General features: G+C 33.8%; 1 protein-coding gene across 1 annotated transcript in view; it reads right to left on the bottom strand.

Moving 5' to 3' along the window:
• LOC123881160 (BMP-binding endothelial regulator protein) overlaps positions 1-19,938 on the bottom strand; it is an 81,384-nt gene that overhangs the window by 39,873 nt on the left and 21,573 nt on the right. The window contains exon 2 of the mRNA XM_045929779.1: positions 4,463-4,637. Coding sequence (XP_045785735.1) covers positions 4,463-4,556 — 94 coding nt within the window. The 5' untranslated portion in view covers positions 4,557-4,637. The remainder of the gene's footprint in view (positions 1-4,462; positions 4,638-19,938) is intronic.

Below are 19,938 nucleotides of genomic sequence, written 5' to 3'. Positions count from 1 at the left end.
TCGGACTTTTGTCATAAGGATTTGGTAGCTTAGGTTATACTGTATAGCAGCTCAAGCTTTTACAGTAACATATGCATGATAATAAAATAAATTATGTAATTAAATGCAGACAAATAATATTATGACAGAATAAACGATATGATAACTGAAACTTATAAATAAAATAAGTCTTTTGTTCCTCCGTATGAAATTATATAATAATAATAATATTATGATTCATCGTTTGTTACAAGAAGAGGGAAACATAAAAATAGCAGTAATATTTTTAAAAGATAATATTACTAATAGAAAACTTAGTACTCCTTGAGTCATACTTTTATTTATTTACTTCTATGACTTGTCGTATGACACAAAAAATAAAACCGCAGTTAGTCACGAGCGATAATTTCCGCCCTAGCTACGAACTGTAATGCATTTACCATTTACCTACTAATTTCCCTTTATGAGTGACGTTAACTAGTTTAAAAAATAAGATATTAATCTGGGCTTATCGAGTTTCCTTAGCACGCTCAGTAAATTCAACTGTTCCTACATAAATTAATTAACACCACCAAAAGTAGAGTTGTTATATACTAGAGGTCGAATGCAAAATGGCCTGAACCTGACTGGTTCACAAGAAGCGTAGTCTAGCTATTGGTCATTCAGGAATTTGGCTATGTACCTATTATTACTTTGTCTTTATCAATAATATCGCTATCTGTATCATAATAGTGAGTGACTCCACTCTTGGAGTCTAGCATTTTTGTACTTACATTTTAAGTTTTCTTTTTGTAACATGTCATTTATGTTTTGCGGTGCAACAAAGTATATACATACACACATACATACATACATACAATCTGATGGACTGCATTTAAACTGCAAGACGACTGCAACGTATTGCTTTTCAAATGCAGTTGATACAATGCATAGCAACTGCTGACCGACTACTGTGCGTTTGCTGTGCAGTTTACACTGTCATGTGCCTTCTTACCCGTAGTTACTAGAACTGATGCCAACTGCACGCGGACTACGCAGTCGGTTAGCAGTTGTGATGCAGTTGTGTCAACTGCATCCCAACTGTAATTTTGCAGTCGGCTTGCAGTCCGTCTATCTAGAGTCTAGACCCTAGTATTGTAAATGGGAAAAATATGTTTTTGTCTCCTGAATGAGGTCTGCTCCTCTAGGATCTATAACTCAATGACCAGGACTCTTTCACAACACTGCGTGTCGCATATCGCGTTCACGAATCACTGGAATCGAATGAGCTCTTTCTACATTACCTTACATTGCGTTGAAATTGAATCAGAAACTCGGTGTTGCTTACAAAATGGTACCAATCGGGCCGATATCTGTGCTTACAATTATTATCGGTACAAGTTGCAGATTTACATAGCTACTGCAGTTGTTTCAATTAGACTTTAGCGCAAACGTAGGTATTTATTTGATTTAAGAAACAAGGCAATTCATATGTACTTCTAAGATTTATTAGGGTTTCCGAATGAAAAAATGCACCCCTATATAGGATCGCTCGTGTGTGTGTCAATCTGTCTGTCTGCCTCTCACAGTAGGTAAAGCTCCGAATGTACTGGACTGGACCGATTTAATTGAAATTTGGTACACATAATATGGATTTCTGTGACTGAAACACGATCATGTGACGTAAATAATGAGTTTTGGATATGGGGGCAGTCAGAAAATTAAAATAAGTTTGCAAACCGTGTTACGTAACTTTGGACTCATTGTGAGGATATCAAATATGCTTTTATAATGCTTTTAAATAGTTTTTAAAACTTATTTAAGAATATAGATGAAAAATGACCATCTCTTTATCTACCGAAACTTTAAAATAAATTATAAGTACTTAATTGAAAATAGTTATTTAATTAATTATCTTAAAATAGCATGGTAAATCTCTCAATATTATGCGTATTGCGTACAAAACATAAGTACCTACTCATAGGAACCCCTTCCATGCGAATTCAACTCGTGCTTTTATGGTTTTTTAAATATGATTCAATTAGCCCATTAGACAAAATTAATAGCAAATCTATATCAAAAAAAAAAAAAACAAAATTATTAAACCTAATTGCACTAATCGGGAGCAAAAGTGTTGCCACCTTTTATTATGACACGAGTTTCAATAAATCATACCAAGTAAATTGGTATGATAGAGTAGAATATGATTTCTAAATACCTAACACCAACGAGTTACAAAATAGCATTTTTATGAAACGTCAAACACTCGTTTTATTTAGTAGGTGCTCGTTATATTATGACTGAGTTATGTCGTTTTGCTAACTCTCATGATAATAATTTATTTTATTATTAACATGAAGAGTTTTTTAATTGTAAGATACAATGTTTGTTCTAGAGATTTCATCTTTACCTACCATAGAACGATTGGATTGGTGATATTTATGGCATTTCTAGCTGACTCATGTAAGTTTTTTAAAAAGAAAAGAATGTCTCTTTTCAGTGTTTGATGTCTTCAAATAATGTACTATTTTTTCCATGTCCTTTCATTTTTTCCATCTTGAATATTAGGTACACTATATATTTTAAAATTTACTGACACATCAACGTACAACTGAGTTTATGTTAGTTTTCTAAGAAAGGATTTTCAGAAATTCTACCCGATTCAAAACGGGGCGCGTCAGCTAATGCAGATCAATAAAATTACTATACCTAAACAGATCTTAGAGCTAAACCAAAATCAAATTGATTTTATATGCGATTTTGATAGCTCATGAATATATTTTAAATTAAATCGGAATTTCCTGAATATCCGGATTAACAATCACAAAAAATTCAATTTTTAGTTATTACAGTTTTATAAAATAAGTTCGATGAATAATGGAACTGTGGCCGCTAGTTAGCGCTGGCGTTCGTTAGCCAGCGCACATGTAATGCGCTTTTTCATGTTTTATAAATATTGATTTATAGCGCTACATGTATTATTTATGTACCTACTCGTTACAAATAAAGGCTTTGATTTTAACAGGGCTCTCTCCGTCACTCGTTTCCACTCGTTTCATACAATCGTAGTTCCAATTTCATTTGAATATTAAGCAACCAAAGTCCATGAAATTTTGCAGACATATTCTAGAAACTAATATCTGTGTCTGTGGTGTTTTAGATTTTTCTAAAAATATGTAGTTTTAAAATTACAGGGGCTCAAAGATTTGTATGTAAATTTTTAAGACCGCGTAACTTTGAAACCGAATATTTTAACAGAAATCTGGAAAACCACAGACATAGATATTAGTTTCTAGAATATGTCTGCAAAATTTCATGGACTTTGGTTGCTTAATATTCAAATGAAATTGGAACTACGATTGTATGAAACGAGTGACGGAGAGAGCCCTCTTAAGGATAATATTTAATCTGATTTATTAGCTTAACACCTCAAGGTAATTCGTTTTGAAATATATTATGGCAAAATTATAAATTACTGACATTTTCAGAGCCAGTACCTACTAACTTACGCACTTCTTAGAAAAGGTATTTTATTGAAATAAGAATCTTAACAGGGCTCTCCCCGTCACTTGCTCCATACAATCGTAGTTCCAATTTCATTTGAATATTAAGTCACCAAAGTCCATGAAATTTTGCAGACATATTCTAGAAATTAATATCTATGCCTGTGGTGTTTTAGATTTTTCTAAAAATTTGTAGTTTTAAAATTACAGGGGCTCAAAGATTTGTATGTGAATTTTTAAGACCGCGTAACCTTGAAACCGAATATTTTAACAAAAATCTGGAAAACCACAGGCTTAGATATTAGTTTCTAGAATATGTCTGCAAAATTTCATGGACTTTGGTTGCTTAGTATTCAAATGAATTGGAACTACGTTTGTATGGAGCGAGTGACGAAAAGACCTCTCTTAAGAATCTTTTTGTTTGCCAATTTATGCATGGGTACCAGTACAGCACCTACCATAAATAAAATTCAACATGGGAAAAGCTCTATAAGAAATAAATATATTATGGGTCTATTTTCATTTTATCACCTTGTAGGCTCTGCAATATAGAGTAATTCCAGTAGTACGTTGGCGCAAGCAAATTCGGTGCGCAGGCGTTGCGTGGTCACATTATTAGACAGATTAATATCATATTGGAATGCAAAATGGAAGGCATGAACTAGTAACTAGTTACCAAACTATAGGAGGGTCAGTTTGATCCACACAAATACCTAGATGGTGTTAACATTCAAATATAAATTTTAAAAAAAATTATAATACTTCTCTATACAACTATTCCCCTATAAATACTCCGAGCATGAAGAAACTACAAGGTAAAGGTACTAACCGGTAAAGTTAGCAACATCCGTCAGATAATGGTCGGTGATGAAAGTTCGGTGGGCGGGCGTCGCAAGATCGTTGTTCGCGGCGCTGGCGCACGCCGCTGCGTGACGTATCACACCCTCACGCGCCAATATTCTTGCATGAAGAAGTGGGAACCATAAGGTAAAGGTACTAACTGATAAAGCTAGCGACATCCGCCAGAACAGGGTCGGTGATGAAAGCTAGAAGCACGAGGCAAGCGACGGCGAGTTCGGTGGGCGGGCGTCGCATGGTCGTTACGCGCGGCGCCGATGCACGCCGCTGCGCGCCCCTCGCATCACACCCTCGCGCCACAACACTCGTACGCAACACCTGCGACAAACAAAATACAAACTTACTTTCCTAGATTTAAGAGGTTTTTTTAGCTTACTTGACTCAACCTTTTTGAGGACAGTGCAGTGGTGAGCGTTAAGGTCTTAAGTGGGAGGTTCTATTACCAGCAGAGACAATATTGGGAATTTATATTTTTTAAAATTATCTCTGGTCTGGCCTGGTGGGAGGCTATGGCCGTGGCTAGAGCGTACTTTGACTTTGCTCAGACTTTACGTCAGCGATATAGCGCTGTATCATTTTAATAATGTCTTAAGTCTAAGCAAAGTCTAAGCCTGACACACACTTCAAACTTAAGACAGACTTAAACGAGACAGACTTATATCTCTGCATAAATCTTAAGTCTAAGATCTCCACCTCAGTTCATTCTATACCTCAGCTTGTTCCCAAGCTGCAACGTCATGTTCACGTAAAACACCTCAGTTAATACGTATAATTAGCACTTTTCATGACCACACTCACGTTGTCAACGAATGCGGAATACGAAATCAACCTCGAAACAGAACATCCATTATTCTTCACATGTTTATTTTTATTGTAAAACAAATTAACTTTAGTAAGCTGTACTTCGTTAAACGCGTTTGTTAATTTATAGCAATGCGCTAATTTATTTTCGCTACTATAGGTAACGAATTGAATTGAATTTTTTTTTCTATCTAGTAGATACCTAGTACTGTCGATATCTTTTTAGGGTTCCGTACCTCAAAAGGAAAAACGGAACCCTTATAGAATCACATTGTTGTCTGTCTGTCTATCTTTCTGTCTATCTCTCCGTCTGTCCGTCTGTCGTGTCTGTCAAGAAAACCTATAGGGCACTTCCCGTTGACCTAGAATCTTGAAATTTGGCAGGTATGTAGACCGTATTATAGCACAAATAAAGGGAAAAATCCGAAAACCGTGAATTTGTGGTTACATCACAAAAATATAAAAATGTGTTACAATTTTCAAAGTAAGAAAACTATACCAAATGGGGAATCATATGAAAGGGCTTTACTTGTACATTTTAAAACAGATTTTTATTTATTTTTAAGCACAATAGTTTTTGTTAAAAAGGGAAGAATCAACAAAGTTATATTATTTTGTCGATTCTTCTTTATTTTCTCTTTAAATCGTAAAAAACTCGTTGGTAAAGGAAGTCTCATTATATAGGTCAATTGTTTATCTAGTAGATACGCCAGTAATATTATACGAGCTTAGAATACGAAAGCTCACCTGCATGCCTGCACCTTTTGCATTTCCTACTTATGATCGGTTAGCACTATAATTTACCGTAGTATTGTGTTGTAAACGATTAGCTCCAGGCTATCTATTCAAACGGAACATTATGTAATAACCTCTTAACAGGAGATACATTTACCCTTTTAAATCGACTATTCGATTTATTAGAATAAAGAACTTTTGTTTAACCACGACTAAATATCTCGCATATTTCATCATTGCTCAAAATTTGCTAAGTATTTCTCTTTTATAGTCGTATTCAACTCCAAAATTGGTCACCCATCTAATTACTGACGTTACATAACAATAGCAATCGATTGTTATGCGTATATAGTCACAACTAGGTCCTCAAAAATCGCCAGGTACTTAAATTTAAAAACCTTTTACGATCAATTCTTTATATTCTACCTATAAGAGAACTTATCTCCTGGTGGCAAATAAAAATGCTACCTATTCTTAACAATTGAATCAACTGGTATCGGCAATAGAGTCCAAGAGATACTCGAAGCTTCAAAAAAGCTTAGAAAACGTTTAGGCATTTAGCATAGGAGTTATTTTGATGAGTAAAGATCATTATTTCAGAGATAGTTAAGACAAAAAATTATCACTTTTTGACGTAGCCAATTCTATCGTATACAAATCTTTTAACTCTCTTAAAATCCTTCTCCGTAGCAAAACATTGTAATAAAGATAGCACTAACTTTAGACCAGACAATTTAGTTTATTTTAGTCTCTGCTATAGCTTATCCGTATTCCGTATCATCATAATCCAATAAAGCTAATTGGAAAAAATCACAAAACATTAGTAGGTATGTGAAACGTGACGCGGCCGAGTCAATGGACTCGCCATGGAAATTATCAGGTGATAAGTATTTCAATTAGCACGAGTTTTTGTATAACCGCCCTAGATACGAGTCGTGATTGATCGAGCAGGATACGAACGGCGCACCGCATATGCAATTAGAAATAATGCTGGAGAAAAAAAGTTTGCCAATACATTTAACAGTTAGCAGTATTGCTCTACATTTTTAGGTGTGTGAAGCTTTGTTAGTTCAAGAGTAAAGAGGGTATTAAAGTTTAAGGGTGTTTGGCAGGGGGTTGCCACGATACTAACGATACTAAAGTGTCTGGCAATACATGGCGTAATTTCTAATACTACTCCGAAGAAAATACAAAAAAGTAGACTATTCTTTGACAAAAGATTTTTTACGTCTGTGTTACCTTATTTGCCAAAGCCTCTATGATCCAAACTTCATATAGTCGTTCCTTCCTGGTGTTAAGGCGAATGCGCATATAAACTTACAGCTTTTATAAAATAACGACGTCTTGCCCTCATGGGCTCTTTCGCTATTCCACGTCTGCAGCTTATAAAATGAGTGTCAACAACAAAAGTCAACTTTGTTCTTTCTATAAGTAGATAAGTTTTATTAAAAACGACACACAGTCAAAAGTATTTTCTTACTAGATGATGTTCACGACTTCGTCTGCGTAAGAATTTAGATTCAAGAATCCTGTGGGAATTTTCTGATTTTCCGGGACAAAAAGCAGCCTATGCCCATCCACGAAATGTAAGGTATCTCTGTACTTACCGCGAAATTGGTTAAACGGATGGACCGTGAAAAACTAGTAGACCAATAGACACTTAAATCCATAATATTATTATGCAAATAATAATATTATGGATTTTTAGTTTTATTTTAACTGCTAATATAAATGTTCCGCCGGATACCAAGAAGAGAAGCATTTAAAAAATTTAAAAATTTTGATATGATTTCAAGAGTCAAAATTAAGACATCGCGTCGTCGCGTCGCATCAATTATGTTGGATTCTCAGAAGTAGTTAGCAAGTTTGGAATATTTCATTTCAACAATAATTTCTCTCTTCTTGAGCGATAAAATCATACCTACCCATAATTAATATTTTACCGAGCATATTTTACATAATTAAACCGAAAATCCTCAATTCCGAACTCTATTGCTTAATTCAATAATATTATTATCGCACTATTAATAATAATTTGTAATATGTGAGTCATTCTATTATGTAAAAGCTCTTTGAAAGTATATCATTTGTAAGTATAGTTTGTAATAATGATGGGTAAAAATCGCAGGGAAATGAGGGATGGGAAAAAAGTCATGGCTACGATACATAAGGGACTGTGGGAAATGGACCGGAATAATAGCAATAATAAGAGAATTATTCCGCCTAGCGGACAAGGAAAAGTTTAGAGAAAACTGACTGCTAACCTTCGGTAATGGAAAAGCACATGAAGAAGTAGATAAGTATAGCAAATCAACCCTATAGTTAATTAAAAATAAAAGTAGTAGGTAATTATTACGTGGTTTCAAACGAATCGTAACAATAATTCAATGAAAAATCGATTAAAATTTTATTAATGTACTTATCAGAAATATTAATGAATTCATAATACAAGTTAAATGAACTGATTATTCGCAAAATAATATCAATGTAAACAACCTCCCACGATGACGCAAGTGTCTGTATGCAATATGCATTACGCTGATTACGGCGCAGAGAAAACTTCTGACGTACGAACCTTTGTTAGAAATTAGAATAAGGTTTACATAATTACGATATAACGACCGCTTTATTAACTCCTACGTAATTAATAATTAACTAAGATGCCCATGTTTGCATCAGTGTAACAAAAGATTGTACAAAAAAAAAAATATTTTCACTGAAACATACAAAAATATCACTGTTTATTTAATTTAATCATGTTATTCGGTGCTCTAAATTGTTCTTTACTTTATAATTATTTTATACAAAACCTTTTATTTTAATTTATACTTGCCAATGTTTTCTTGTGGCTATAAAGTTGATGAAAAATGTAGGCAACTTTTAGTTACAGTTTTTAGGAGCTCGGCATAATTTAATCAAACAGAATAGGTATCATTTGTCAATTTTAGTAACTTGAAGTACCTATATAATTAATAAATAAATAAATATACTGCAAAATCGTTGTTTATTGGGATATTAATAACGTCATTCAGCACCCACAGACACTGAACGTGATATGTATTTATTGCGTTATGAAAATAATGTAATAAAGATATAAGGTGTTCTGTGTTAAATCTAAATCCCACTCAATAAATAAATAGGTAACCTACCTACTTACCTTAAACTTTAACTATATTAAAACTAGATGATGTCCGCGACTTCATCCGTTTGGATGCAAGTTCTTAAAAATCCCGTGAAAATTCTTTGATTTTCCCAGATTAAACGTAGTCTACGTCCTTCTACGGGATACAAGCTATCTCTATCCAAATTTCATTAAAATCGGTTAAGCGGGTGCGCCTTGAAAAGCTAGCAAACAGACAAGCAGACCGACGGACAAACAGACAGACACATTTTCGCATTTATAATGTTAGCTCAGTTTTACTATATATATATAGTAAAACTATTATATAAGTATGTTGTATGGATTTGGATTAATAGAGGCACAGAACAGAAGGGAAAAAATTCAATATGCCTACCTTGAAATTCTATCTGGATTTTAGTTTTATGAATATCAATCGATAACTTTGCACACGTCAGCTAAATATAAATTACCACTATAAATGTCTATATCCCAAATATAAGCTCGACCGTATTATTATTAATTAATTATACAAACTAATCAGAGAACTAACGACCTCGGCCGTAGTGGAACATTGCTAGATAGACGCCGAACTCGTGTCCTTAACGCATTTTTTACAGCATTCCAAGCGAACGTTGACCTCAAGTACAAACATATAGCGTTTATTTATTAATAACATGCAGCAAAAAGCTTAGAGGATAAGTGAGTTTACATGTCGAAAGTCGCATAAACAACGTCCCCGTCACTAAGCTCATCTCAAAGTCGATCGAACTCAACTACCTGTAATAATATTAGATACGTTCTACGTTACACCATCTTCGTTTTAAAATATCATCTACTTATTATACTTAATGTTAAGCTAATAATAATTATTAGCTTAAAATTAAGTATTATCTTATCTTAGTATTATCTTAATGTTAAACTAATAATTATTATCATTATTAATTTAATATTAAGTATTAACCTAACATTACCAACCTGTACACCCTGTACATTGGTCTCAAATTTTGGTTATAATCAAAATTGGAGACCAATGTACAGGTTGGTACAGATAGACGGTATTTAATTTGTCAACAAAATATGTGTAAAGTATAGGTAGGTACAATTTTGAAGGAAACAGTCGTACAACGATGCTTTTGTCGATTCGAAAGTAGGTACCTACTTGTAAAAGTTTATTTAAATAAAAAAAATCTTTTCATATTTATATTTCTAAAATCACCAATACGGGCCGCTAAAAAATTAGTTTTTCTCGCCTTTATTCAGGCTTACCTAAGTAGTTTGTTTAGTAGGGGTTTCTTATGAATCTGAATGAAAGATTTGTCTGAACATTTTGCTAAGTATGTACTTACTAGGTAGGTATGAATAGTGTAGTCATTTACATACCTAATAATTAAAAAAAATATACATCGATGAAATTACCAATTATATTATAATCACATAACAACTCAATGTGTTTTCATACCTACTTATTATTATGTTTCATCTACCGAAATATGGGAAAATCCTATTCCATATCCTTTAAGTGGTGGAATTTTTGCTTTAACTAATTTAAATGCCATGTATTAAGTGATATATATACTGCACGAGTTTTTATAGTTGTTAATTTATTTACACGCGTAGTCGTAGCTGCCTAATCTAATTACGAAATTCATTTTGGTCACAAAAAAACTGTAATGGCGCCATAGCGGACTGGTCGAATCTTGCCTCTGATAGACTATTATAATACATTGTCAATTATTCTGTAGTTCCGGTTTCAGATCCTCCTCAGTAGGTACAGTAGTCGTTTTTACCTCTGTAAAAAATGCGTAATGAATTTTCAAGTTGGTCTTTTTGCGAAATACCTACGAATATAGTTCTGCTATTTGTGTTGCATTAGTATTTGCGTGGCACAGCTTCATTAAAATACACAGATAAACATACAGGTGTAAACACAAGTGAAGGTTACAGTAACTAGAAAAGAGCTGATAACTTTCAAACGGCTGAATCGATTTTCTTGGATTATAGCTAAGAACACTTTCGATCAAGCCACCTTTCAAAAAAAAACTAAATTATAATCGGTTCATTAGTTTAGGAGCTACGATGCCACAGACAGATACACAGATACACACGTCAAACTTATAACACGCCTCTTTTTGGGTCGGGGGTTAAAAATGTCGGAAAGGTAAAAAAAGGACAAAAGAATTCAGTAGGTATTTTCATTTTTTTTAAAGAAAGAAAGAAAAAACGTTTATTTTTTTGAAGTTTTTGGTTTGGTTTAAGGAGCCATTAAATCCAAAATATTTCAAACAGAAAAAGCACCGGAATAAACTGTCTCATATTTTGTGGTACATACAACCCGAAAAAAGGTCCCAACTCAGTATATTGTTGTAGATATGTTTTGCACACACACAAAAGCATACAGCGTTGGTTTTCGGCCGGAACCCCTTTACTTTACTACTTAATTACTGCATTTGACTGCAATGTTAGACAAGAGACGATTTAATTTTGGAAGTGCGTTAACCTGAAAGGGGTTTGGCAGTCGCTAGTCGAGTTAGTAATTAATTTGTTACTAAAACATAAATTGTTTCATAAGAATGAAATTAAGAGGGCTCTCTCCGTCACTCGTTTCATACAATCGTAGTTCCAATTTCATTTGAATATTAAGCAACCAAAGTCCATGAAATTTTGCAGACATATTCTAGAAACTAATATCTATGTCTGTGGTTTTCCAGATTTCTGTTAAAATATTCGGTTTCAAAGTTACGCGGTCCTAAAATTTTCATACAAATCTTTGAGCCCCTGTAATTTTAAAACTACATATTTTTAGAAAAATCTAAAACACCACAGACACAGATATTAGTTTCTAGAATATGTCTGCAAAATTTCATGGACTTTGGTTGCTTTATATTCAAATGAAATTGGAACTACGATTGTATGAAATGGTATGAAACTAGTGACGGAGAGAGCCCTATTAAATACAGTAGCAACATCCGGTAACGCGTATTGTTACACTTTTTATCCCGCCATCGTCATTCAATCATTAATTGTCATTAAAAATTCCTATATCGTACAATGACTCTCATAAAAACCAGTACAGATAATATTATATTGGGAATAAAAAATATTAATAGTATCTATAAGTACTTACTGTTGAAGTTAGTATTTGCTTGATGTTTTTATGATACCGATAGACTGTAAAATGTACTTGTAAACCAGAAATGTTTAGTTAGTAGGCTAGGTAGTTTAGTAGGTACCACATTCAAATCTACTTATGAAATTTTAATAATGTGTTTCATAAAATTGGAATAGAATAGTTGGTACTTACTTAACTAGTTGATGCCCCGCATGCGTTGTAACTTGCGTGCCACCTATAATTTGTGTGTAGAGAAACTTTCCCGCAAGGCTCAACAACAAATGTACAAATGCAAGGAACAAGTGCAATTGCAACTTCTCTTCACTCTTTCAACTACAATTACCCTATTAGGTACCTCCGTCAATTATCATTAGTATTATTAGTAGTTGCACTTTTTCTGCAAATGCAACTAAGTCTCTAACACTACTTAAGATTTAAAAAAAATACTAACACGATTCATGATCTTTGATGTCATGATATCACAAAAGCACATGACAATCTCGCACAACAAAGTTGAAAACACTAAAAAGAACATATGAATTTAGCTAAAGACCACCGTGGTTGTGTCCAAAAAGCCAGCTAAGCATTCAGAAGAATTTGCTTTGTTTCGACCTGGGAACATTTTAGCGCCCACAATACTTCCTCGAATGCATTTAGCAAAGCATTGATAAAATTAATTACACAATAGATTAACCAACCATTGTTTAATCGAAATTTGATAACATGGCAACATAAGAAGACGACTTTATTCAATAATTTAAAAAGGTAAAAGGAGTGCAACGGTGAAGGAAAACATCGTGAGGAAACCTGCATGCCTGAGAGTCCCCATAAATGTTCTTAAAGTGTGTGAAGTCTGCCAATTCGCCTTAGCCAGTGTTGTGGAGCATGGTCTAAATTCTTCTCATTCTGAGAGATGTACTCAGTAGTGGGCCGGCGATGGGTTGATCATGATAATGATGATAGTATTTTCATATTTTATTGGTAATCAAGAATAAAAAATTATATTTTTCTGTTCATACATAATACATTCAATACTTATCCTTGAGATAAATAATCTAATGTAATTAGCTAACGAATACAATAACATCTAATTTCTCAAGTCATTAAAGTTAAATGTCTGAAAATTAGTACGTACTATAATAATACTACACAAAGGTCAATACAAATAATTGCCATAGATAATTAGGTCATCTTCTCCTTATACTGACGCTTCAATTAATTAACTTATCGAATATATTAATTCGAAATTCAGCTAGATTGTTTAATAGAGGTTAAAAGTATGTACTTCGTTTATAAAAGTAATTTTCGAACATCGGATAAGGGTATTATAGTAGAAACAAGTCGTAATTTTAATAAAATGAGAACACGTTCTGCCAAAAGACGAACTAACAAGTAAAATTTTTGACATTTGAAAATGCGCCGCCAAATTAAATTTGAAAATATAATAAGTAGCTTGTATCTCTCGGTATGATGATATGAGAAATAACTTGTATGTAAGGATTCTAATGATACCACATACATTCAAATCTATTCAGGAATTTAGAAGTTATGGTGGAATAAGTAAATTCACTGAACCCTGAAAACATTACACACATTTTTGGACAGTCGTGCAAAAATAAACGTTGAATTGTATAGGCAAAATAAGAATAATATAGTAGGAAAAAACGGTCAAGTGCGAGTTGGACTCACACTCGTAGGGTTCCGTACCATACAAGAAACAACACTCTTTAATTTCTATCATGTAATCATGTATCAAATTTCGCGGTTTATGGACTTTTCTTTACTTGTGCTATAAGGCATTGCTACCTCTTAAACATGATTCTGGGTCAAAGGGAAGTACTCTATAGGACAACGAGACGAGACACGACAGGCAGACAGACAGACAAGCGAAGTGATCCTATTAGGGTTCTTTCTTTCTCTGGAGATATGGAATTCTAAAAATAATGTCAAAAAGCTGTCTTTCAAAGTTAAAAATATATAGCCACGAGCATAGCCGGAAACATATATACCTATATTTGTGATATTTATAATGGAAATAACTTACGAAAGTTTAAATGCTAAAACAGGATGTTGTAACTTTTTAACGATGATAGTGACAAAAAAATTAAAACCCTAAGGATAACAATTTGGAGGTCTGAAAAATGTGAAAACCATCACGAAACTCCAAGTAAAAGAGTAATTCAGTTATGCTGATAATTCAAAACAATTAAATCGCGGGTTGAATAAACAAAACACCGGTTTAATACTAGTTGTACTACAACATAGTTACAATAATTAGGTACTTATAATAAAGTGTAATATAACACTTATTACACTCGTAATAAAGGTTTGATTGATCCAAATGACTGTCTAATTAGTATCGGAGGTTCCATTAGCGGGAACGGGTTTTTGTTAATTTTATAGTCACGAATAGTATCTACACTTTTTACCCTATCGTAAAAAAACACACATGTAGAAGACAAGATGTTTCTTAACTACCAATTTCAATTTGTGACATGTAATTTGGTATTAACAACTCTCTTCTTCTTTCGCATTTTCCGTATTAATAAAATCTTAAATAGGTAGTAGTTAAGAGTCGCCATTAAAATATTTTTTCCAAATGAGATAGCCTCACCGCCCACATACATACTACACAATGGGCAAGAAAATTTACCAAAAAATGTTTTTTTTTTATCTTTTGAAATAATTTTTTACCGAAAACTTATCCAAAAGATAGTTTATCAGTTATTTCATATATAATAACACATATAATATATTTTATCTCATTTATTATTTATCATATTAAAATATCGTGGTACACCTACACATTTTTGTGACGTCAATAATAATTAAGATAACTAATAAAGATAACTTCATTCACTAAAATCCATCAAAGAATTTTTGAAGATACGATAATTTGAAACTGGCGAAATATAGGCACGTAAATAGATAAAAAAGATATAAGATATAATAATAAATAATGTAAAATAGTTTATTATTATCAGCAAAATAAAAACGTTTAATCGTATTTCTACACGAATACCGATTAACTTCGACGATAGATCAAATAAGATAGGTAGGTACTGTTTTAATTTCATTATTAGGATGGGAAAACCCAAATTATATTAGGGATGAAGGTATAAAAAGTTTAAGAGGATCATTGTCAACGATCCCCCGTCGATTTCCTACGTATGATATTATTGTTCTCATCTCTATCTGCCCTGGTTCGTGTATTCTCGGTTCCTAGATCGGTGCATTTGTGATAACCAATTCTAATTGCTGTGATTGGCTGAATTTACCATGTTCTTGCTGCGACAGTGAGTTTGAGCCACTAGCGGAACAATGTTAGCCGGTCAGAAATGATTGCAATTAGTCAACCTGTATGACGTCCGTGTTCTGTTTTTGATTACAAAAAAGAAAAAATTGTTGTTGCAATCATCAATTTTAGCAAATAGTGAAAGAGAGTCGACCAATCAGAGGTCACAACTACCGTCACACTTTCTGTGAAACTATGGCAGTAGGCTTACCGAGTAATGAAAACAATTTTTCATTCTGTAATGTCATGTGGCAAGTAGGGTTGCCACCTGCCTCTTTTTGATTTACAGGCTACCACCATCAAAAATACGGGGTTTAGATTTGAAGAAATTTAAAAATTTGAAGTATTTGAAGAAATAGGCGGTGGTTCTCTCTGAAATGCATGGAAAGCCTATTTAGATATTTCAGTTTATTTGTAAGTTTTGTATTTTTTCTCTGTATGTTGCCGTGTCTTGATTGGTGAACTGTGTTTGCAATGTGATTTTAAATAAAAGATTTATTTATTTAAATAGCTTTTAAAAACTCTAGTTTTGTAAAGCAAAATGTTATACATTTCATGCATACAATCTTTGCATTTTAACTTAAATTTACATTTAACTTGTAATTCCACCTTCACAGTATCAATACTATGGCCGTAGCCAGGAATCGATTTCGGGAGAGGTTTTATCAGGGCCGGAACTGAATCCTGTCATGAGGAAAATAACATTCGCTCAACTTTATGGGCTAATTACCTGGTTAGTGGAATTTCGCCTTTCAATTTGACAGTGAGATAAAATACAACAATAAAAAAGCGCGAGCGCAGTGAGCGTAAGTGTTTTTGGTTCAATTACAGAAAGAATTAAAGTGAAAGGGAAACGAGTTTAGCCATAGCAAGATTTTATTTTTAAAGCTCCCTATCCATACTAATATTACAAATACGACAGTATATCTATTTGCCTATCTATTTGTTACCCTTTCACGGCCCATCTTCTTTACCAAAATTTTGGTACTTACTATTCAGAGGTAACTTGCATCCCAGACATAAACTTTTTAGCCCGGAAAATCCCCCACGGAATTTTTAAAACTCTAAATTCATGCAAACGAAATTGCGGGGCTTACACCAAGTAATACAAATTCAAAGCGCGAGTGAAGTGAGCGCGAAATGTTTGATATATTTCCAAAAAAAAATTGGTAAGCAAATGCAAGAAATAGTGTAAGTATTATTTTAGGCTTAGGTTTTTGACGGCTTCCCAGGCGCAGTCGCCATTTCGAAATTTCTGGTCTGGTGGGAGGCTTCGGTCATGGCTAGTTATATGGTTAGTATGGCCCTAACGGCCAAGAAATTAGACTGCATCATCACTTACCACTAGAAAAGATTAAAGTCACGGGCTAACTTGTATAAAAAAAGGCTAACATCCTCAAACCAAGCCCCGCCGCCTTGGCTACGACCATGATCAATATCGAGTGGGTTTCGGCTACGCATTGCCGCAAAAGGAAAATATTCTTTCTACTGGACATAACGTCAGTGTTCGGTTTCGCCAGCCAAGTGCGAGTCAGACTCACGCACCGAGGGTTCCGATTCGGGTATTTTTTTCGACATTTTACACGAGAAATCAAAAACTGTTATGCATTAAAAAAAATATGCATAAAAATAAATAAAAATCTGTTTTAGAATTAACAGGTAAAGCCCTTTCATATGATAACCCACTTGATATATGTAGTTATCTTACTTTGAAAATTGAAAATACTAATATTTGTTCATGAACACATGACAGACGGATAGAAGGACAGATGGACAGACGGACAGACGGAAAGACAGACAGACTGATAGACAACGAAGTGATCCTATAAGAGTTCTTTTTGCTTTTGAGTTACGGAACCCTAAAAATATTTAGTTTTATTTGCCCCGTATTTTATTTTCATAATTACCGGTTTCTCTATCCTGACATACGGGGTAACCAGTAAAATACGGGGCCTCTGGCAACCCTATTCGGAAAACACTGTCACATTCAAGTTAATGTCAAATATTTTGTTTTCAATTACATAAAGCTGCATCAATCATTATTACAATATTTTCTTTGTTGTGATTGGCTGAATTTTTGAGTTTCAGCCAATAAACAGACTGTTTGCCAATTAAACGTCATAACAATATAAATGCCAGAAAGTTTAACCAAATAAAACAAACTTAATGAGAACCTAGTGAGAATGCAAACGGCACACAATTTATAATACATATTATGTTAGTCGTATATAATAGATATTATAGTAGTCGTTCACTTTGGTAATAGTCAGATTGTCATCAGTAAAATTGATATTGGTCGATGTATCGTAAATTATTGTTTCGGTGACAAATATTTTTATTATCTATTTATCTTTGAACAGAATGGAATAGAATGAAATGGAATGGAATACAATGATAAATTTTTATTCCTGTAAACTTTTAGGTAAACTTCAAAGTGTTTTTGGATGGTCAGAAAAATTTACCACTGGTTCGGAATGCCGTTCCTACGTTTTCTAGGGTTTCGTACCTCAAAATGAAAAACGGAACTCTTATAGGATCACTTTGTTGTCTATCTCTCTGTCTGTCGTGTGTGTCAAGAAAACCTCTAGGGTACTTCCCGTTGACTCAAAACCATGAAATTTGGCAGGTAACCTAACTGCGTAATTTTGGGTAGTTTTTTTAATCGATAAAGAAAGTTTGCGACATTGTTCAATAAAAAATTTGGATTCCAACTCCTCAATCCTGATGTTGCAGGGGACCTGACTACTAAAGCTAATGGGATTTAAAAAGTGTCGATTATTAATTGATATTGAAGGTATCTATACCAAGTAAACACTTTGTCGTTGACCTCAACCCTGATGCTGTAAGAAATTGCATTCCTAAATCCTGGTGATCCCTCGGGATTTGAAAAGGATAATCCGTTTAAATATTCTTACGTGATACAGAAACAAGTTGCATCCCGGGGACGGGCTATTACGGAGAGGCAACTTTTGTTCTGGGAAATGAAAGGATCGGGATTTTTAAAAACCTAAATCCACGCGAGCGAAGCTGCGGGCATTAGCTAGTTGTAAATATATTTAGAAGCTACTATAAGATAATAGATAAGGTACTTATTTCCTTATATTTTTATTGTATGGCAGCGCACGGTTTTAAATTATAAATTGCACGTCCTGTCCTTTTCTGTAATACATTTTTTTCTCAATATCTACCGCTTTATCTCATAGCAAGAGTCCGTAAGACATAATTCAGTGAAAATAGGCAAAATATACAATTTTTGCAGTTTCCACGTCAGTACCTGTCGAATTTTTCTAACAGTGTAAGCAGCAGAGCTGAGTTTACCATCAAGTGTTGATATGTGGGTGTTCCATAGAAGCTTTGCATCTAACATTATACCGAGAAACACGGGGTTCTCCTTTATTTTCAACATATGATTATTTATCAATGAATTTATGTCATTTAAGGTCCTGGTATTGGGCAGTGTGAATTCAACACACTTAGATTTCTTTGCATTTGGAAGTAAATTGTTAGCAATAAATCAGAGAGTGACCTGTGATATGGCATTACATATAGTATACATTGTCAAAAATTATAATATTAAAGCTGTGCGTATTGCGTGAGGAATAGGTTGCAAGAGAGTTGCAACTTGCAGGGTTTGATGCATACGCTATTGCCAGCAAACATGAGACATATTTTTATCTACAGGCAACGTCTGAGTAGGTAACGCATACGTCTAACGCAAGTTGAAATGTATTTAGTTAGACCTATCGACAAGTTTGGAGTCGGGTGCAGTCTAAATGTGGCCCGTGTGTTTAGACTGTCCGTTTCTGTCAGTTTCACGTGTCGTCCCCCGCACTTCACCACCCCGCTTGCACAAATCGAGACAGCACGAAATTTTCAAGATTTCTGGGTGTAATTTCTGGTTTTCGTAGTTCCCACATAATTATAACAATATAAAATATATAACGATAATTTTTTTACTACATAATATTCATTAAATTTTCTGGGTCTGTGGTTTTTCCAAATTTCATTAAATTGCTTCGTTGTCTAGAAAAACGAGCACAAAGTTGGGCCTTTTTTTAAAGAAAAATACAAATCTTTGAGCCCCTGTAATTTTAAAACTACATATTTTTAGAAAAATCTAAAACACCACAGACACAGATATTAGTTTCTAGACTATGTCTGCAAAATTTCATGGACTTTGGTTGCTTAATATTCAAATGAAATGGGAACTACGATTGTATGGAGTAAGTGACGGAGAGAGCTCTGTTAACGTGATGGATACCAAGTCAAAGTCAATGACAAAACCATTTATTCAAAGTAGGTACAATTGTACTCCTTTTGATGGTCAGAATTGTTAATTTTGTACGATATAGTGGTGATAAATATTTAATTACGTAACTTAAAACTAAAGCTACGAAAACCACAAAGTTCAATTGGGAAATCCCTGGTACCGATAATGAGAAAGTGGTTCGGATTCAACGCGTCTGTAATTTATTGTATGATATTATGCGTTTTCAATCTCAACACACTCGTATAATACGTATGCTGTGAGCTGCAAACGTACCTAGTTTACAGCTTT

The sequence above is a fragment of the Maniola jurtina genome, chromosome 3 (assembly GCF_905333055.1).
Source record: "Maniola jurtina chromosome 3, ilManJurt1.1, whole genome shotgun sequence".
Lineage (NCBI taxonomy): Eukaryota > Metazoa > Arthropoda > Insecta > Lepidoptera > Nymphalidae > Maniola > Maniola jurtina.
This window is presented reverse-complemented; position numbering and strand designations above follow the sequence as displayed.